The 22,663-nt window shown below is 39.4% G+C and overlaps 1 protein-coding gene across 1 annotated transcript in view; it reads right to left on the minus strand.

Annotated features, from left to right (window-relative positions):
• The window catches only part of SCUBE1 (signal peptide, CUB domain and EGF like domain containing 1), a 187,462-nt gene that overhangs the window by 120,529 nt on the left and 44,270 nt on the right, over window positions 1-22,663 (minus strand). Inside the window, exon 4 of the mRNA XM_041426817.1 lies at window positions 15,166-15,300. Coding sequence (XP_041282751.1) covers window positions 15,166-15,300 — 135 coding nt within the window. The remainder of the gene's footprint in view (window positions 1-15,165; window positions 15,301-22,663) is intronic.

Raw genomic sequence — 22,663 nt, forward strand, 5'->3', positions numbered from 1 at the left:
GCCATAAAAAGCAGTACAGTGGGAGAGTGGAGGTCCTCGGCTCACCTGGTCAATTTGCTGCTAAAGAAGTATCAATATAGAAGCTCACAAATAATTTAACAAAGTGAGAACACATCTGTTGCCTAATAACCTGTGTAGAAATGCGTGTTTTTTCCAATTCAAATGCTACTGTCAGAATTTCATTCCAAAGGAATGTACAACTACTCTCCTGTACTCCAAGATGGAATCACAGAATTAGGCAAATACTTTCAGAGAAGCTTCTGTCAGCCTGCAATGAATACCTGTGTTGTTATCACTCTAATAATTTGGCAGCTGAATTTTGTTTCTAACACTGTCTAAACATACCAGGAGGAAAAACCATGCATACAATTCTACTTTCACAGAAGATAAAAGTATGGCAATGATAACCACCACATAGACGTTTGCTGTAGGGAATGGAGTTTGGATAGGAATAAAAGGGGGACACCATCTTTCAGAAAGCGATGCAGAAATACTAACTACAGAGAAGACATCCCATTTTTTGACATTCAATTTAATAAATAAATCAAATGGGCTGCTTGTCACTCTCTATCCTATACAAATACTGGAAATGCAAACCGTCTGGGAAGAAGAAATAGAATGCGCTACCCTGGTATGTGCACTAATTTGCTAACTGCTCTGTGGCTTCATTCCAGCAAAACACTTAAGTACATGAATAGTCCCAACAACAAAGGTCTGAAAGACTGCCCATACATTAAAGTAAATTGCAATGTAGGCACAAGCCTCTCCCTTGCTTTCATTAAAGCCTGCAAAACTCAGAAAAGAAAATCAATGATGCCTCCCTTGGGTATAGCAAGCAAGGAGGGGGGTCACAGCAGCCGCTTCAAGGATAGCTTAGGCAAGCGCATTTATGAAATGCATGTGTATTTGTATACACAAATTTTAGATATACATACATTGCTGGTATAACACTGTTTTCTAGACCAAAAAAGAAAAAAAAAAAAAACCAGCTTGTTTTCTAGTTGAAATACAAAAGGGCTATTTAGCTATTTATGAAAAAACTTCCAAACTTTTTGGTGGGCTTGCTTTTATGACTAGACAGTTTGCCATTCTGTGCAAACAAAATATGTTGCTGTTTTCCCTGAGTTTAGTTCAGAAGAGGAATCTGAATGAAATGTCAACCTGAGCCATGCAGCAATGGTAATTTACACAACACAAATGTCAGTGTTCAAGCGTGTGTGATGATAACATTTGGAGGGGGCACAAGGGAGAGAGATGAGTGACTCACAGTCTGGAAGGCGATATTGCAAGGTCTAGGTCAGGGAAGAAGTGAGAGCTGCTCAGGAAGGATGGGTGTAGCATGGGGACAATGAATATTTTGCCTTTTGGGAAAAGTTACCTGCGATGAGGATTTACTCAGATGGTGCCATTAAGGCACTCAAAACACATTTCCAGTTACCTGAGGAAACAAAATCCTGAACAACAATATTACCAAAGGACCATTTTAAAGCACAGTTATAATTTCTGCTTTTACTGTCACTAGTATTTACATTCCTCTTGCTTCTCTGTTCAAATGCTATGATCAGCACCTAACACAGACACACAGTGGGCATTTGTAGGCAAATACATTTTCCTCAAAGCAGCAGATTTGATCCCATTCCTGTCACAAACGGTTAATTTTTTTCTGGGGCACTCAGCATCAGATTTCATGTGGAGGCACCTGAAATAGCAGTCCTATGTTATTAGCCATTTAAGACCAAATGCTATCAAGAATACAATGAGTGGAAGTCTAATCTGCCAGTTGTACTTCAGAGATGAATGAAATGTTTACAGGGCAATAGTGGTGTGAAAGTGGAAGAACCTGCTTCTCTCAGAACTCTATATGCTCTGCTGGCAAATTCGGGGTGAGAAAAATCCATTGTGTACACAAACCACACAGCTGTTGTCATATCATTGCTCTTTCTATGTGCATTGAAGCTAATTTAGCATCACAGTATAGTTTCTTTACCCTAACACTAGCATGCTCTCTTCTGTGCCAAAGTGAAGAGCATCACCTGTTTATAGCTCTGCTCTTATTACCTTAACAATCATTAGTAACATTTGGGAGTTGTAGGCTGTGTAATTGCTCTGCAAGTATATTCTTCAGGACTGAATTGCCTTAATCTACTTAGTACCTCTTGGTTTCTTTCTTGCTTTTTACTCTCTTTCTCGCAGCTCTGCATAGAATCTAGAGTCACTTCTCTCCTATAGTTTGGTGAAATTATTTGCTAATTTCTTCTGCAGGAAGTGAATTGTAGCACCGTTATTCCTGACTTTCTTTACCTGAGCAATGGTGCAACCCAAAGAAATAATGATGTTTTTCTTCACCTTCTGATTCAATCTCTGCTGTTGGCAGATGTTCACAGTCTCATGACGCCAAATCAAATCCTACTGAAACTGCTGGGACTCTGTGGGCTTCAGAACCAGTTCCATCAGGCTTGGACCTCATCTTCACTTCAGAGAGAACACTACAGAACTGAGTGGAGCAGTCTTTGGCCTCTACAGATTTCATAGGCTAGAAATGCTGTATTATTTCATCCTAGTCACCATGTATACACCAACTGGTGTTCCATTTCTTATAAAGAGCAAGGAGGTGAAAAGATAGAATGAGTGAAGATGGAGATGCATGGGCAGAGCTGCACATGGAAATAAGCATGAGATGTGCTAGCAGTATATATGGTTTGTAGCAATCCCTGGCTTTAATGATTTAAGTAAAGAAAGGTGAAGAAAATCCTTAGGAATCTACAGGTTGTTTGCCAGAGGTCAGCAGAAGACTAAACAGAATGCAGTCAATATTGCTGTGCTTGTGTGAACACAAAAAATAGAATTCTTCTTGGTAAGCAGCTGTATTTGATTTCTATACTTTGATGAAATGCACCAGCTAAACACTGAACATGGATTTTAATTTGGGTGGTATTTATTGGTGGTCAAGGTAAGCAGAAAAAATAGCAGTGCTTTTCCTGACATCATGCCATATTGGCAAGCAAGGAAATCCTGGTTCTACCTGTAAATAGGACTCATGTCCAAAGAGAGAATAAATATCAAAAAGGAAAAATGAGATGTCCTTCAACACAGCCACACTTATGATCACAAAGTTGTTTTTGAGACAGCTCAACTTCTTACAGGTCAGCACAGAAGTATCTCCATGAAATGAGTCATAAAACACACTAAGAGAAAACAAGGCCTTTGCAGGTGTTTTGGAGGAAATGAAGAAACAAAACAACTCCAAAAGTATTTAACCAAATGACATATAAGTAAGATGGAGGTATATTTATTTACATTTTAGGTTTAGGCACTTGATAGCTAATAGGAAGAAGTGAATTTGATGGACATTCAGAAGTGCTACTACATATACACTAGAGCTGGGTTAAACAACAAATCCACAGTCTGGACAACAGGAAAATTCCTTTAGTCACCTAATATCCCTTTTAGCACAAAATAGCACAAAACCAACAAAAACAACATAAAACCCACAAAAGAGTTCTTCTGCTCCCACCAGGGAGGATCCTTAAGATCCTTTTAAAGGCTCTAATTACTGAGTATTACAACTGCTGTTCTTTGACTTTATTGTTTTTCTGGCATTTTACTTTGCTGTGAGACTGTTTTATGGAGCATTTTTGTGAGCTCCTGATAGGCAATCCTCCAGATTAAATTCAGTGTTCATTGGGTCAATGTGGTCAGCTTCTCTGAGACAGCACAGCAATGACAGCTCACTATCTCCTTCTGGGAATTCTAGGAAGATTGAACAGCACACAGTATTTTGAACTAATGCCAAATACTCAAAAGTCCTCTTTAGGTCTACACATGTAGCATTTTCAAAATAAATCTCCAGGAAAATGTACTACTCAGGACTCCAGTATGAGACATAGATTAGCCCAGGAAACTACAAATCTTGATTTAAAAGACCTCTTTACAGGCTTGTTTGTATTTTTCATGATATGTTTTTCAGACCTAAATTACCGCAGAACAATTAAATAACCATTAAGCAAGCACTTAGTCCAACTGATAGCTTTTCCTGGGAAGCTCAGAAAGCATTTTGTCTGGAAAGGTGAGGAGCAGAATCTCAGTCCTGAAGAAGAGCAAGCAGACAAACAGCTGCTGCCCAGGCAGGCCAGTTTCACCTCCAGCACTGCCTGAATGTGCCCTTCAGCAGAGCTGGCAGGACCCTTTGGGTTTGTTTTGCTAATTTTTTTCCTGCAAAGCTCCCCCAGCACTAAAATATTTCACATGTGAAAGGAAACTGGATTCAGAGAACAGGAGCACCCTCCTGCACACAGCAAATCAGGCTCTATGTGTGAGCTGCTCCTTGCAGCAGCCTCTCTGCCCAATGAGAGGCTTAATGGATTCTCAGTGCCATACAACAGCCACCCACAGAGGCAGATGACGCTGCCTAAACACCACTTCCACACAGTGCCAAGGACAACATCCCCACACCTAAATGTTTCAGAGGTTTGAAGTTTGGGGTTTTACTTTGTAAATAATAATAATAATAATAATAATAACAACAACAACAACAACACCCCAACAAAGAAAAATCAACTACTTCAGAGAACAAAATCTGGTTAGTGAGGGAATACACTTCTTTCAAAAATAATGCTGACAACAGTTTGTTGGCTTGTTCAGGTGGTTGTATTCCTCCTCACTTCTCAGAACCTATTCATTTCCAATGTCAATTTTGCTGCCTTCCCAGTACAAAGGCACAGTGAAGAAAATCAGCAGGCATGCTGAATTTCAGTGAGAAGTCAAGCTGCCTGGCACCATCAGAAATTATTCAATTTACAACACTGAGGCAATAGAAAGCAAAGAGGAGAAAAATGTGGGAAGGAAAGGCAGGAGAGAACAGGATTTGTGATATCCACTGTTATCTACCAGGCTCTCTGTGCTACACTTTGACCTCCAAACATGTACACATAATTCATCAATCACTGATGTTAAAGTGCACCAGGGATGAAAGAAGGGCATTAAATAACAGACCAACAGAATGGGGTTCAGGGTATCTGCATTCTCTTCATAGTAAGAGCATACATAAAAGCAGATACTCAGCTTAACAAAACAGATTTGTTGAAATCAACACAGTATCAGTTAAACTGCATGTACTGACAAATGATCCCTTCACAGGTTTTCTGGAAAGTTCTTGTGATTTCTACAGCCTCCTGTGCTCCTGTGTAACTCTAGGCAAATTATTTAACTTTTCTGTCCCTCACATCTATAAGTTACAGCACATGGTGTAACAGCTCCTCTTTCAGAGTGGAGGTAGTTTTTATAAACTCCTGCAACATCCTCTAGCCAATTAGTGATTACAAAAGCAAGTAACAAGGAGTTCACTTCTGAAGAAGCAGAAGAAGAAGAAATACACAGCATAAGAACATTCACATTCCTGCTTCCCCATCTTGGCATTTGTAGCCTTACAAAGAAATGTCAGTTTAAATAACCAATTCTCGTTACATTAAATACTGAAATACCAACAGTGATCCTGTGGATTTCTGTTAAAAATTAATGTTTTAGCAAGAGAGCTCTTAGCTTTGGCCTTTTTAGCACTTTGCAGTTTGGATATGGATTGAAGACAGCAGCTATTTTACCATCCTCGGCCCATGTAAAGTGTAGGTAGAAAATCTGCCAGCTCTGGTAAATCACCAGCGTAACACAATGCTTGCAGCACCGAAATGGATAACATGGGCTTACATGGCATGTGCAGTGATTTAGCAAGCTATAAACACAGAGAACTTTTAAAGAAGGGACTCCATATCAAAGGGGGCCAAAAGTGCTGTGGCTTTTACTCCAAGGCGAATGCTGTAGATGGAACAAGAGAAGAAAGATTACTCATAGCTTCTCAGCCCTGATAAATCAGGCACAGCCTTTGAAAAATAATTAGTCATACTATGCATCGTGCACAAACCCTAGATTAATTGATTTGCTGCATAAGCTCAATGTTTTTATCGATAATGAACATAGTTCAGATGCCCTCCTCCCCCTGTTACACTTAACACCTCTGTTTCTGCATTTCTGGAATCCCGGGAGCAGCAAAGCAGGGAAATCATCCTGACTTGCTCATGATTGCACGTTGACTTTGCAATTTCAGCACATGATCCATTCCACTGAGAAAAAAAAAAAAAAGATTTCAAAGACACTGCTACCATGACTGTCCTGTGACTATACTGTGGCTTATACAAGAGAGAAGTTACCTAAATGAAAACTCTGAGGGAGCAAATATTGGACAGAAATGTTACTGGTGGGACAGGGAATTAAAGAGAGAAAAGAAGTATGGAATTTCACCTTACATGGTTTCTCACTCTTCATTTTCTTTCTATTCTCGTCCTCTTCACCTCATTCCCACTTGGCTGGCTGTTTCTCTTCCTCCTCCTCCTCTTATTTTCTGTTTGCCTGACATACCTTCGTCTCACTCCCTTCTTTTTGTTACCTCTTAAAAATATCTCATGGTGTTCCTACAAAGTTCCTGCTATGAAAGCATTCACAGTGACTTCTAAGGTATAAAATTTAACAAAGCATGCAAGTATTCTTAGGCTTGAAATATACATGACTATTAAATATATGCATCTCCCTTCTTATTTCAATTAACTCCTAAATTAATTCAGAATAGCTCAGAGCAACCTGAAATATAACTACATGGAATTGAATAATTAATAGAACTGATGAAATGCATGCCACGTACAGGAGGCTAACAGTTTTTATGAACAGGTATTTGCTATTCATATCTTGAATTTCTCCTGGTTTATAACCAGAAACACATGGCAGTATCAGTCTCTAGAGCTCCTGCTGGACCGCATCCGAGATTTGTCATGGATAGCAGAAAAGAGGAACAGTGCCTGCAACATGGTCTGTGACTGATTTCTCTACACAGTGAAAAACACAAGCCACATAGCGACTACAGCAGGTATGAAAGATGCTGAGTGTAGCAGGCACAGGGCCTCAAGGCCTCCTTGGAGGTCAGAAACCTGAGCTAGGAAATGCCAAGTCATGATAACTCGGGCCTTAGAAGCCCCTCTCTTCCGCCTTTCGGACCCTGCTTATCTCTCTGTAAGCCTGTAGGTCCCTTTCCCTTGGCCCTTACTATTTGACAATTTCCAAAACCCCTGTAGGGTATAAAAACCCCTAATTCTGCCTGGTTTGGCAGAAGAGCTGTCACTGAGACCCTTCGTGGAAGACCCTAATAAAGAATCCTGCGGAATCATCAAACAGCCTTCTCCTCTCTCTCCCTGTGTCTGCTGCTACGGCCACAACCAAGCCGAAAGAGCTGATATCACAGAGCTGATAATCACTAAAGAGCTAAAATCACTTGAGGTTGCTTGGCTTCCTGCAGCTGGGAACGGCTTGGGAGATCAGACCAAGTCTGAGCCTCCACTGAGCTATTCTGGCCATGGCACCCCACCGGGCGCAGCCTGGCTGGAACCTATCGTGATAGCTGAGCATCTTTACATAGTATTTAGAGCAGGCCCTGCATTCAGAGAAAGACACATGACAAATATGGTATACTTAAAACAGAGTCCATTTGTTGTGCTATGTGTGAATGCAAGATTTTTTCCAGTACGCTCTGGCTTGATATTCTTTCCAGGTCTTTCTCACCTGATGTTTCAGTCAGCTGGATGCTAGAGGCCTTTAAAAAACATGTCAGTTATTTTATTTAGTATAATCTTGCTATATCCAAAGTAGACAGTATGAACAGAACATTGGTTCACTTCCAATGCTATTGAATGATTGACTGTGAAAGCCCATTTTGCCTATTTTCTCTTTTCAATTTTTTTCTTAAGGTCCTGCTTTCCAGTGTGTTTTCCCATTCATGCGTGTAGTTTTCCCATCCTGTCAGCACTGCCAGTCATTTAGCTGCTGAGCTCCTGCCTGCTTGCTGCACTTTCTGTCACACAGGTGTGGAGAGATTTCTGATCTCACTTACAAATCCAGTGCTGTCCCTGGCAAGATGAGTGGCTGTCATGCTGCTGCAGGCTGTTTCAAACAGCTGCTCTTTCCAAGAGCACCTCCAGCTTAACTTTTCCCCTTTAGTTTTCATCCCTTCCGCACCAAAAGGCACTGGCAACGGAGCCATGCAGAAACTATGACTGCACCATTAAACTATTTCAGATTCTTGCTGGTTGAGAAATTATCTGCATGTCCTAGTTTATCACTTAGTCATATTCAACTGTGCATTTACTGTTCAAGCACTATATCCATATGAGTTCTAGATTACCTACCAGCTGATGTTTCCTAGCTCATCTTGGCTATGATTTTTTTACCATTGTTTTGTTTTCTGTTTTCTTTTTAAAATATTTATGCCTGTTCTGATCAGTATGCTTAAATCTGTTACCTGTTGAAGGACAAGACACTCTTGGAATTCAATCCCAGATTTTGGCAAAATCTGGACATCTGCTCTTGTTCCTGAGTGTTGGGAGGCTTTTCCTTTGAGTTTCAATTAACTCACTACTATTGTATCCTCGTATAACTGTTGCTTTTCTAGTGCACTCAATCTCAGCTGAAGCAAAGCAACAATAGGTATTAATTACTCAACAAAATCTGGTTTTCTTTCTGAATTAAAACTAATTCAAAGTCCCAGAAAATTTTGAAACACACGATTTTTCTTTTGGAAGGCAAGTGAGCTAAAAAACCAAAGTAGAGTATGCAGAGACTTGGTCCCATTTTGCTGAGTGAAAGTATGATACAAATCTGAATTCGTCCCTAGGAACTTAACAGAGGACTACAATCAACTTGACTTAGCTGTATTTAACTCTGCAACTTGGAATATACTGAAAATCTATCTTGATTTCATGTCGCATAACATTTTCTCACATCCTTGTTTCTGTCTGGACTGCTCTGAACAATAGAACTGCAGCCGCTCTTATGGATGGGATCTTTCCTGAGTCCAGACACAGTCTTTGACAATACTATAATATTTACACCTCAGTTTTCTTACATATAAATGGAAGATTGCAGCCTCAGGTTTCAGATGCATTTAAAATTTTTGTAAGCCAAAAGTAGAATGCCTTTGTCTCCAATTCTATGACATTGTAAGCATTTAAGCTGACATTTACTGAAGGTCTTAAAGTGAAAAGCTGAGGGGGGGAAAAAAAATCAACAAAATAGTACTGAGAATTTTGATTCTTAAAACTCTGCTTTTACAGTTTTATTCAGACAGACTTAGCTTTATTTGGATAGTGCTTAGAGGGCAGCTACAAAGAGGACAGAGGCTCTCTTTTTGCAAGGGGCAAAGATAAAGAGCAATGGTTGCAAGCTGCACTGACCAAAGTTTTATTGATCTTATGACCTAAGAAATACAATTTTTACAATGAGGATGACCATTCAATGAAACAACCTCCCCAGGGACATAGTGGAGTCACCATCACTGCTGATGGTGGTTTTCAAGACGTGACCAGACAGGGCACTATTTTCATCCAGGCTCCCTTTTCCACAGAAGGCTGGAGGTCCTTTCCAACCTGGACTGTTCTAGGATCCTGTGAGACTACTTACTATCACATCTAGCCCTAAACTTTCACCAAAAAATGATTTTGTGGTTCTATGATGATTACTGTTTCCCCTTTTAGCTGAACCTAAGTCAGGTTACAATTAAAATGGTTTTTTACACCAGTTTCATTTTACTAGTTCTAATCATAATAAGTCATTTGTATACAAAAGGAGGGAGATCTGGTCTAACAGAAATTACTTTTTACTCATACTAGGTATTTTCACCTGTTGCATGTTTCTTCCAGACAAACTAAAACCTCTTTCTATTCCAGAGGAATCGAGAAAGAAAATGCAAGGTGCCCTTCACACAGGCTGCTGGAGAAAATAAGAATCCTGGAAATGAAAGCACAGCAATTTTTGTGAGTTACACACAGTTTAAAAAAGTTACACGTTTCTAACAGGGCACAGTGAGATTTAGAATAGCTTTTCTATATCCATATCTCCTATATTCTGTGAAAGTTAATGAATTTAATATTTTATTCTAAATGTATCATGGGAACATGTAAAGAGACAAGTTTCTATTACACTTAGGTCATAATGTGTGCAGTTTTAGGAAAAGGCTTCCAAAATCACACTAACTTTGTCCAGATAAAACTGCTGCTGCTTGAAATGCTTTCTTATTATTTTATCTATGAACTGATTTCCTTTATAAAATTTTCTTTACATACATTCCTTTATAATCATATTAGGATTCCAACTGGAAAAAGACATATAAGATTCCCATTCTGTGAATGGGAAGCCTGCACTCAGGGTAGCCATGGTGAAGCATGTTCAGGTGGAGTAATTTAACTGCTTACATCATCATGGAAGAGCTTTCATAGTTGGAATGAGAAACTTGTACTTCATAAAGTCTGGAACAGTGCTGGCAACACTTAATTATTTAAAGTCACCCTTCCACATGAATTTAAATATGAAGATATTATTGTGCTTTCTGTAGAAAAAACACCTCTCCTCTAAAGTGCTTTGCAGAAATTCTGAGTCACAATAACCTTCTTGCCTAGAGTCCCACAAGGGATTAGCACCAGAGATTGGAATAAAGAATCCCAGAATCCCAACTCTAACACCTCCTTTAGTGACTGGGCACAGCGCTTCCCCCCAGGGAGTCCTAACATATAATTCTACCACTACAAAATTGCATTGAACTAAGAAAAAACATGAAGAATAAAAATAAATCATGGAAAATAGGAAGGAAAAAATTTGAACAAAGATGGCTTTGTAATCCTCAGAAGAAGAAACTCAGTAGTTTGATGACCAATAGACTCCTACTGCAAAATTAACAAGGGCTTAACACATAATCAAGTTTAACAAGTTCCTGTGTATCAGCAAAAGCATGATAAACCATTCTACAGGCCTGCTTAGCAAGTGCAAGACAATGTGGCTTAGCACATTTCCTTTTCCTACAGGTCTAAACCTACACTTTTAGTACACAAAAAGACAAGTTGGTTTTGAGAATCTTGCTAAGTTGTGGTAGCTTGACTTTATGTCAAATTTCCTAACTCTGAGAAGGCTAATGGTTATGATAAGGGAAGGTGAAAAAGCATTTCTTTGCTAAGTGGTGTTTTAACAGACTTGAAAGTGACAGTGACAACTGTGTAAAAAGCTTTTTCACCACTTGATGAGACCACCATGAGTTCCGCCTTCTGTAGCCTGGTACTTCTCCACCTCTTCTCATCTCCACATGTAATTGCCACTCATAATTCACCTGCCTTTTCAGCCTACTTGGTACTTGCTATATAAACCACTGGCAGTGAATGATGAATAGACATAAGACATAGTCATTAATATAACTATGCTAGACGCAGACATCCAGGGGATGGAATCTATAGGGGCTGAGGTATTCCTAGCTACAGAGCTCCTGAAGTATGTTGTTTGTAGGCAAAAACCCTTTGTGCTTTAGGAGACTTGCCCCTGGGGATGGGACTCAGCTGGGAATTTGGGTAGGTGAGGCAGTTTGAAGTCAGGGCTCCTGCCCACAACAGCTTATGTAAGTTGTAATGCAAATGGGATGTACTCAACACTTCACTGTGTTCACTCTGAGCCTCAGTGGAGATACAGGCACTCTCTCTCTATTTTGTCTGTGTACCTAGAGGCACAAGTCTATTTTAATACTTTTAAAGCCCAATTTAGATTTTTCACCAGCTTTCCTAAATTAGGACTTCAAGGATCTGCCCCAAGGATTTGTTGAATTAGGGCTTTTGGTTTATCACCAAATTCAGTTAAAACGTGCTGTAACCCACTAACCTGACTCAGTCACAGCTAGTGTACGATAGTGATCTCCACATTTATTAAACACATGCTCCCTCTGGAGCTGGAGATACAGTAACAGCTGTTTTATTCAGGTTTCTCTTTAAGTCACGAGGAAACACACACAACCTTGTCTCTGTTATGATTCCCAGTGTTCATACCCCCTCACGCAATTAAAATATACAAAGATAAACAACTGTTAAGTTCTCCTTAACTTCTACAATCTATTCTCCCTATTGTTCTCTCTCCCTGTTCTTGCCATCATTATTGTGAATAAACTAGCACTGAAATCTGACTCAGCAAAGCAAAATTAATTTTTATGCAAAAACGAATGAGGTAAGTTGTACTGGGCATAGCATCCTCCCAAAAGATACTGGGACTAAACATCAGAAATCAGTAGGCCTGTAATGAAGACAGTGAAACAATGCAAATGCTTGGACACCAGGGTTTGATCTGATTTTAATGTCAACCTGGCCTCCCACTAGTATAAAATTATTATTTCTCTGTGGATCATTAATCCTTTTTGTCTAGAAGAGACAATAATACTTCTGGATGGCAAGCCAACATGTCATTTGAGAAACAAGAACATAAGCCCCCATCATAAACTCCAATATGGCTTTTAACCACACTTGTGGGTAGGAGCACAGGGACACAAAACACCCAAAAACACTGGGACAAGCAGAGTGCATCTCTGGAAGCTGAGAAAACTCACAGAGCAGCCTACAATTTTAAGGAGGATCTCTCTTATTGGAAGATGCCATTCCTTTACCCGCTAAGTGCAAAAAGGCATGTATTCCTTCCTCTGCTCAAGACCCAAAGCCCTTTTTAAACTCTGAAACCACCCCATGACTTGAATGTGCTGGTGAGCTCCAAGCATGTGATCAGTACCAGCTCTGCTGGTGCCTGAGATGGCTGAGCTGTGCCTGCAGACAGGGCATTCTTAGGCTTGGTGCTGCTCCCTCCCTTCTGAACACATCCCAACTCCAATCATCTCCTAAGCACCTTGCAATGCTTCTTCCTTTTTTCCCCAAGGCATTTGAAAACAGGAGGGGAAAGGTGGCAGCAAACTGCATTAAGAGCCTTGTGGCTGATGCTTTGAGACTAGCTGAGTCTTTGGAGAGACTTTAAGTAATGTTGAGGACACCCACATTCTGTGATTGCACATGCATTTTAGAGAGATAGAAATGCACCCACCCTGCAATGAATGGATCTTATTATGCACAAAGTCAACAAACTCGCTAAAGGGCTTTGGCAAGTCAGTGCCTTCGTGTTTGGACTGCAGTGCTGGCTGCATGGGGTGCCTTTGTCCACTCCAGCCCTGTTTACTAACAGAGGTACAGTCACAATACGGCTCTGGCACCATTGTGGATAAGTACACTGATGTGTATTTTTGCGTTCCAACAGCTTCTGTAGCAGTGCTTACCAGTGAGAGCTACAAAAGCAAGTAAACACAGATATTTAAAAAGCCATTTGCTTTCTCACCATGCATGTTTACCGTTTGCAGTTCAGGCACCTCTGGCAAGTGAAAGAGATAATTTCATCTCAGTTTCTTCCTCCAGCATCCCCACCTAATGTATTTCTGAGAGGGGATCATGACACTGCAGTGTAATGTTTGCTGTTATTCTAAAATGACACTTCATTTTTGAAAAGCTGCAAACCATTTGCTCATAAAACACACTGCAATTCCCACTCGTCTATTTGGTAGTTTGCTTGGGTTTTTTTTCAGATCGAAAACAATTTAAAGATATTGCTTCAAATTAAACATCCATGTCTTATATGACTTTTTCTTTATAAGCAAGTTAACACAAATATTTTTTCCATGCATATTTATTATACGCCCACAGCAGTTCGTGTTGAAATCCACTCCCCTACTCTTTCCGACAAACTAGTAACCCTCATTGCCATAAAAACACACCCTTTTCCTGCCATGAAACTATTCCTTAGAATAAACTTTTGCCTTTAGAGTATAATTTTTAATTTATTTCATTAGTTTCCATCTCAGATAACCAGATTCTTTTTTTATTACAGCTGGGAATTTTTATAATGTGCAAATTGAAATAATGATTGCAGCGCAGTACTCTGCAAGTGCTTTTCATTAAGCCTCCAGCTACTATTCCTTGCTCTGTTGGATATCTCTGAGTCAGGACTACTTTATGGTGGACAGAAATCTGGACAATTTAGGTTTAAAGAATGACTGAAAAACCTATAGATAACAACCTCAAACATGCACTGGTTCATGTAACTTAATTGCATAGTCTTGTCATAATCAAAATACTTAAAACATAATAATCATGCTAAAAAGTGGACCTGTCCATAGTTATATATATTCCACAGTTATATATATTTTCCATAGTTTCATGATTCTGAAAGTCAAAATCACTGCTTGTCATTACAATTCTGTTTAAGCAGACACACAGTGCCAGAAACACATCAACATTTTTGAGATGCTCCGCTGTAGCAAAACGACAATGTTTTGCTTTCTTATCAACAGAATGACTAAACTCATACTCTGTGTTTCAGTATGTTTTTCTGGTTAGTATTAGTCACTTAAAATAGCTCAGAACCATTTGTGTGGCCTGTTGAAATTTACACTACTGTTGATCACCAGGCTCATCTTGCTACTTTGTCATTCTGTATTGCTTACTGGTAAATGAGTTTGCCAGCATATCTTCCCACTGCTGCCAGGGTCACAGAAGCCTGAATGAACACTGAGAGAGTCCACTTAATTGCAAAGATTTATGGCTATGTTGTGTTCTTTTCTCCCTTTCCACTCAAACTTGTCTTCCATGTCTGACATCTATAGAAAATGGAAAACTGCTTATTCTAGTCCAAAACAGCAGCAGACTAGGATCACAGTTCTGCAGGGATTCCTTGTTTCTATTGCTAGTGCATAGGCAACAGAGAAACTGGTTTTTAATCCACCTGAGGACAGGGTACTGAACCAAAGAAAAATCCTGCGTCAATACAGTATCAGCCACGATCAGTCTGCAATGAAATAATGAGCTACATGACTGGCAAAAACCCCCACAAGCTGTGTAACTTACAGAAGTAACAAGATGCTAATTTGGATTTAAGATACCATGCTTTCTAAGGTGAAACACAGGTGCACCATTATCCAATAAATAGATTTTTAAGTTCTGGAAACTCAGAACCAGAAAGTTACTATTTGAAAACCTGTCTCTGCCTACACAAAGAGTCTGCTGTGTGAACCAAGCATAATTTGTGTGTCAAACCAAAACCTGTCTCTTTGTCTTATTTATGGCTCTGCTACAAGTTTGGCTAGAGAGGAATCAATCAAATCCAACCAACCAGTAAAATGATTTTGGGAACTGTGGAGATTAAAAAACAAAAAACCCAACGAAACCCAAACTGTTTTAGCTTTTCTGACTGAACATGGTTATTCTAAAGAGCACATTTTACCCACTGAAAACTTACCAATGGAGCGATGAATGCAGGTGTGCTGGTTATCACTCAGAAAAAAGCCCTCTTTGCACTGACATTCGTAGCTGCCCATAGTATTTACACAAATCTGCTGACACCCTCCATTGTTATCCAGACACTCATCAACATCTAGAAGACAGAAGGAAAAAGAAATTCAAGGTAATGCACAGATTCAGAATATGAATCTAGAAGAGTGAGGAACACACAAAAAGGCATGCTGTAAATTAAGCTAATGAAGATTACCCAAATCAGTTAATCCAAATTAATCCCTCTAATTATTTTTCCTGTATCCTAGGGTTGAAGTTAACATTAAAAAAAAACCAAAACAAAACCCGAAACAGTGGGGAGATGAATCCCCCTATGTCTTCACGTATTCTGAGCTGCAAATTGATTTCCAATGCACAATGACCATGAACAACCTAAAAAGGCTGTGACCCCATCTACCAACTGTGCTGTTGCATACTGTCATTCCCACTCGGAAAGACATACTTCAGATCTACAGTAATTTCTAGCAGGGACAGCAGGCAAACACAAAGGGCATTACTGGGTGAAAAGAGTCTTTATAGAGTTCTGATCTTGAACAGAACAGCATGTTTCAATTACTGGAGTCATAACCCCCTACTTTGTCAGTTTGTTTAATGTTGTTTAGTGAAAAGAAGGCTTCTTAAATCTAAATGTTCCATGTCTGTATTGTCATTTTAATAGGCAAATATATAAAACCACAAAGGCAGTATTAGCTACTGGCTGTTTTGAGGGCCTATCTCTCATCACTTTGGCATAACTGTTTTTAGGTTGTAGTGTTTAACAGATACCTATGAATCAGCACTGCCACTATTAGGTATCTGACCCACATTCAACTTTGCAATTCTCCTGTTTTGCTTATGAAAATGAGTCATATCTATTTTTTGCTTTTTTCTTGCCACTTGAAAATTCCATGTTTTTCTTTTTTGTGAAGACTCTTCAGCCAGTTATTTCACAGTATGTGCCAACATGTCAGCAATGGAGTTGGTGTGTGTTTTGCTTCCATTTTGTTTTTGGAAGGGGCAAAAAACCCACAAGAAAGCTAAATGATCCGCAACACTCCAAACCTCAGAAAAGCTGGCACAGCTCCTGCAGAAATTAATTCCACCAGGACTGGCCACAACACACTAAGGTAAACCCAAGCTGCTCTTGCTGGTACTGTTGCAAGCAAGGCCAGCTCCAGGCAGCTCTGAATGCAGGGCTGGCCATGAGCTCCAGCAGCTTGCTCAGCTATTGCTGTTTGTGCTGCCTTCATGTGACAGCAGTTGTAGCTTTTTCTCACAGAGAAAAAAGCTCTGGGGTAATTTACAGCAGCCCCCAGGGAAACTAGGCAGTGTCATTCTGTCTTGAACTATAATGTAAGTGTGTAGACAGTCCTCCTTTTTTTATTTGCCAGAAAATGTTAAGTGCTATTGACTCAAATTTTCTGTATCAAAATCACCCCTGCCCTCAGTTCTTACTCTTTTCCAGATGTGAACATTTTCACAACCCAATCTGAGATTTTGGGAATGTGTAGGAAAAGGGTAAGTGAAGACTTTCCTTGCCTACTGCTGCACAAGAAGAAAAATTTAAATAAGACATCTTGATTAGACCCTTCCTCTGTCAGTCAGCAGGCCTTGCTTCCCTATCAGTACCAACTCAAACTTGCTCCTTCAGAACAGCAGCCTGGAATCTAGATTCTCCTTTTTGGAAAATTAGCTGAGCACTTACTGAAGGAAAGTCTCAGTTGGTACATGCACAAACCCCAAATTATGCTACAAAGTATGTGGTCTTCCCAGAGCTCTGTTTATGGTATCACAAAGTAACTCAAACAGTTGCCTTTCAACCCTCATGAATAATCTGAAATGAATGCAATGATTTGTAAACGTTTTTTTTTTTTTCTTCTCTTGATAGCAAATGCTAATTACTTACTATTTCCATAAAGAGATTGATTTCCCACCAAGCCCCAAATCCATATGCTAGAATAAAATTATTACAATCAAAACTCTTTAAAAAGCTTTTCTATGAGGAATTTCTTACAATTGTGTTCAATTGCTACTCTCAAAATTATTTTAGTATGTATTTGTGAAGGACTTGAAGAAAGCAAACAGCTGGGATCTAGGACTACTCTATACCATTCATATGCCTTGCAATGGATCTTGGCCTGATGGTGCAGGATTTACATGTTGTCAGGTCTTAGTCCTATCAGGGTTAGGCTCTTTGGAGCGCTTTGTATTACTGCAGTCTTATAAGGCAGTATTGCTTACTATTCACCACACCAAGCAATCTATTGGACATGGATATCTGGAAAATATTTACTGAATTCTTCACTTGGTAAACTTTCTTTCCAATAAAGTCACTTTATGATCAACCTATCAGTTTATTAATAACCCAGTTGAGAGAACAGCATAAAATAGTCTTCTGAAGTTATGCAAGAGATCTCCAAGAAACTCAAGCTTTGGTAGATGTGGCAGAGTAATTCCTTAATGTCTCTGAATTTTTTCAAGTCTCACAAATGAAATACCTGCCCAAGGGCCTATTTCTTTTTTTCACTGTGCAATTTCTTATTAAGTGCAGCTCAAGTTATCCACCTGAAAGTGGAAACATTGGTAGTGCAGCATGGATGAGACTGAATTGTGGACCAGACTTTCTAGAGATTAAGTTCCACATAAACACCAAAATAAGCAGTCAGATTTTCAGCAAAGCTTTTTTTTTAGCTCCAGTTTCACTGGCTCTCTACATGTCAAACACGTCTGTTGACAGTTTTGAAAAAACTGAGGGTAGATTCTCAGGAGCTTTAATTGGTGCCAACTCTGTATGACAGTTTATACCTGTGCCCCAGGGCCTAACTCTAGAGATTTGAAAAAAGTCACTTATGGCATAAAAGTGACTCAAATACCTACTCTAAGCCCCAGCTAAACCTGTATTAAAATTCTTTAAATTGATTGAGCACAAATACAAAGCTTACTTGGTTTATTACTCTATTATTAATAAAACAGATTTTTTTTCTCTTTTTTTAGAACAATAGACAGGTCTTCTTTCATAAACTTTTAGACAAAATCAGGTACCACTGATCATTCAGGACCAGTCTCTCTGAGGAGGGCAGCCTCAAGTAGAAGGAGCAAGCCTCCATTCATTTAAACTAGTGTATGGAAAGTCAAACCCATTTCCTAGCCTCCTTATATGACAAAAGTTTCAGCTTGGTCTCCCCACCTGACAGTGTGCTGGTTCCTAAAGTACATTATCCAGTGCTTACAGGAGAGCTGAGTCTTAAAACCCCACTGATGCAGGAAGATTTCAGCAAGTCTTTACAATCCAAACCCACAAAAGAATGTTACATGATTCTCACATGAGCTGAGCTCAGATGGTTGTTCCACATGGCTGCTCCAACCCTTATCCTCAAAAAGAGGATGAAGAACTAGTAGAGAGTGAATACACATCCTTAAACCATTCTCTGTAATGCTCATCACAAAGAACTGTCCCGTGATTCTGTTTGCCAAAGACAACTGCTTCTGGAAGCACCTAGAAATAGCTCAGTTTCCACAGCTCTTAGCTGCTCCTTACCAGCACAAATAAACAGCTCAGATGACAACCAGCACAAAAGCAAGAATTGCTGCTGCAGAATTTAGACCAGTGACAAACCTATGTTTGCAGGGAGAGGAGATCCTGGACTTCAGAGTGGCCAGTCCACATCAAGGACAACCAGGACCAGGGCAAGAGCCAGCTCAGGGAAAGGCTGGGAAAGAAGGATCTTTCAACAGAGACAGAGAGATAATGGCTGCATAAATGCATACATATATAGCAATATCTATATCTCTATATCAGAAGCATTATGCAAATGAATGCAGATTTCAATTTGCATAAGACCTCTAGCTTTTTGGCCCACTGCCTTCATATAATCAAACTCATGTTCTGTACCTTAGCAAGATGAGATCCTCTGGAGAGTGGTAGTGTGGAACAGTATCAAAGGGTAGGAAATATTACAGTTAATAAAGATGAATATTTTATGTATTAAATAAACAAATGTTTTCGGTTTCTCATTTAATTTATCTGATGAATTTTTCAAATTAGCTTCACTGGTGTTTCACCCTATCTGGCACAGAGCTTCCTGCAGTGTTCAGCCTAAAGAAGCTCTTCCAGCAAAGTGTCCTGTTTGGATACCGTGGAGGAAGAAAGGTCTGCTAAGGGTACCTGAAACCAAAACCATGAGCAGGAAGACACAAAATCGGAAACACTACACAGAGTCAATGCCAGGAACAGTATGTCCACTGTTTTCTTCCTCCCTTGATCTTCTCTTCCTTCCTTCTGACATTTCTCTTTTATGTCAGCATTTTCATGAACACTTAAGACCCTCAGAAATCTGAGTCTTCAAAATCACCAAAGCATTTGGAAACCATAGTAAAATGTACTAGCTGTCGCACCAAGACTTCTAAACACAGGACTTTGACTCATGATCTAGGGAGCTGATCCTGCTATTTTGTTTCCTCTAAGCTACTCTTAGAAACTTTTGGAAGATATCTCTAAGATGCCTATTTTACCAGTGCAGAACGTCATGACAGAGAGATGAAGAACTGATAGCAATACTGCAGACTTTTCTCAAATGTTAGCAACAAAACACCACTTAGGATATTTTGCATTTGTAAGGGAAAAGATTAGCAACCACAGGCTTGGAAAATGTAAGTGCCTGATTCTGGAATTTTAAAATCATTATATTCTGAATATTTCTAGAAAGAAAGCTGGCTGAAAGTCTAATTAAAATTTTAAAATATCACAGCATTGGATTTACTATAATTATACCAAAATCACATCTAGCCCAGCATCTCCAACACTGTCCTTGTAGCTCAGGAGAAAACTGTAAAGATGGGACAAAACCATTCCAGACTGTCCTCCCAGATTTCAGCCATCACACACCTATCAACTCTACTAAATCACTTCTTAGACTATTGTCCTGCTGGATCTTTCCTATGTTGATTTCTCTAATCTCCAATGAGCCCAACATGATGAGGCAATTACTTCTGCATTTCAATTATGATATTTAATTTTATTTTAAGTTTTATAAAAGTGACATACTTTTCTTTATTTCTAAAATGCTGCTTCATAGTCTTGATGAATGTCCCCGGATTCCATTATTGTGAGAAAGAGTAAATATTCATTCACTCCTTGCTTTTTCTGCATTTTTCTTCATCTTACAAATCCCCCTTAGCCTCATACTGTCTCTCTAATCTATTCTGAACCCTAAAGCATAACAATACACAAATAAGATAATCACAGAAACAATTCAAGTGACTTCAATATATCATGTTTAAAACAAAATGTGCTCATTTCTATGAGTTAACCTTTAATGACAGCAGCATTTGGAACACACTCTTCTCACTTCTCTAATCCTCCAAGTACCATGATGCTCTGTTGGAGTGGGTGTCTTGGAAGATGGGATCTCAAGATATCCATGTAAGCCCAAAGAGCAAATCTGGCGTGTAGGAGTGGTACCAGATCAGAGGCTGCAGGCAGGTGCTCCTGCTGGAATGCTCCTACAAGCAGTGACATGCTGTGAAGGTAGGGAGGGTGATCCCTTGCAGCAGCTGAGGGGGTCATGGAACCAAGAATCACTGCTAATTGGAAGACCTGCCAAACCATCTTCCTTAGATTGACTTCATATGAGCCCATAGGAAGAAATATTAGAGGCAAGAGACATTGCTACCTACATACACAGCATTTATATCTCCAGCAGATCTGAAATCAGACTTCATCAAAAATTTAAAAGCTGGGCCTAAATTTTCTGTTATTTGCACATGAAGCTAGATTCTACCTTTTGTCCCCTCTTTTCAGAAACTGAAAAATGTGGTGAAGAAAAGGAGAAAGAGTGCCACAGCCTTGAATTCAATGCTTCATTCATTCCCATAGTTGCAAAAATACTCACCAGAGTCCTTGGAGAGAAAAGATGCACTTGCAGAAGATGGATCCTACAGTAGTCAATGTATACTGAAGTAGACATAAAGAACACCCCTCAAACCAACAAAAAGTGTGAAAAACTACCTTTCCCCGAGAAATAAAGCACATTTTACAGATGGGAAACATAAAGAAACAATCAGAAGAATGCTCTTGGGTGATGAATACTACAATAATTCTAAAATAATTGATTAATTGATACCTAGAACCACTCTTTTCATATGTACAAGGATAGAACACTTAAAGTGATGACTGTGATCTGTCCTGGAGAATTCAGTCTTTTAATGGGTTACAATCACCTATCCACTCCCACTCAGCACCCACTGACTGGGCTTCTTGTTTGCCTGCACAACATGAAAAGGATGCTTCAAATCTTTTCTGTAGTTATTTTCTGACACACAGTGGAATGTCTTAAATTTCACAGTAGGCAAACACCATGTAAATGCAGCTGCAAGAGACTTCTTTGCTCTGTACAGCCTAGGAAACACACATGTAACTCCCAGTTTAACTCTGCTGAATGTGATTGCTGCCCACTTGCTGAGCTGAAAGTAACAGCCCCATGGATATTGTGTGGATGTTGCATCACGTTCAACTCTCTTGATATTGTTTGTCCTTTCTTAACCAACTGGGCAACACTCTCTCTGTCCTCTTAAGACACCAAAACTCTTTTCACAGCTTTTAGCATTTCCAGAATAAAATCCAAGTTGCTGAATGTGACAGTTGTAGCTTCTATGCTTTCACAGGTGGCCTCCTGACCTGACAACAGTGCCTAAACTCAACTAAGTTCCTGCTCATTTATTTGTTCATGTTATCCACTCTTTTGATTCAGGCTTTAAGACAATTGTGTGTGAATTTTATCACACTTCTTTTCTTCTGTGCCATTGTCCAGGGAATGCCAGCAGCCTCCAGCTAGGCACGAAGCTCTTCTGTGAGGCAGACATCCACAGCCCCATTAGTGTAAGCCTGCAGTTCCCACTGACATCTAGTTATATGTAGGCACTCCAAGTGGCAAATGCTGGGTTAACATTACTCCATAAACTAGTGGAGGGAAGATAATTACAGATACAAACAAGCAGCAGTCCAGATCAATTGAAGGAAAAATTTGAGATAAGTTAAGTAACTTATTTAGTCTATTATCATAATGTCCCTTTGTCTTTTTCCTCAGGATCATTAACTCCTGCGGCCTGAACTGAACTATCCTTCTTCCAGGATAATTACTGTTTATACCTGCTTCCTTTTACATTTAATTATAGACCCTACCAAGACTAGAAAAATCTGGTTTGGGTTAACTCTAAACTGCTTGTTGTTGTTCTTGTTGTATTGTTATTATTGTTTCAATAGGAAACATGCTTCTTCAATGAAAAAAAGATTTTTTCTTTTGGGTTAAACAAACCATGAAACTTGACATGAAAAGTGAGACAGTATCTCCATCTCAAGTTGGTAAGATTTTCCAGGTCTATAGCACATGAAGTACTTCCTTCCCGAGCTCTGGTAATAAAAGCCTAGAAATGGCTAGATTAAATATAATTATCTGTCAGCAACACAG

Source organism: Onychostruthus taczanowskii, unplaced genomic scaffold (genome assembly GCF_017590055.1).
Source record: "Onychostruthus taczanowskii isolate IOZ18803 unplaced genomic scaffold, ASM1759005v1 scaffold95, whole genome shotgun sequence".
In the NCBI taxonomy this organism is placed as follows: Eukaryota; Metazoa; Chordata; class Aves; order Passeriformes; family Passeridae; genus Onychostruthus; species Onychostruthus taczanowskii.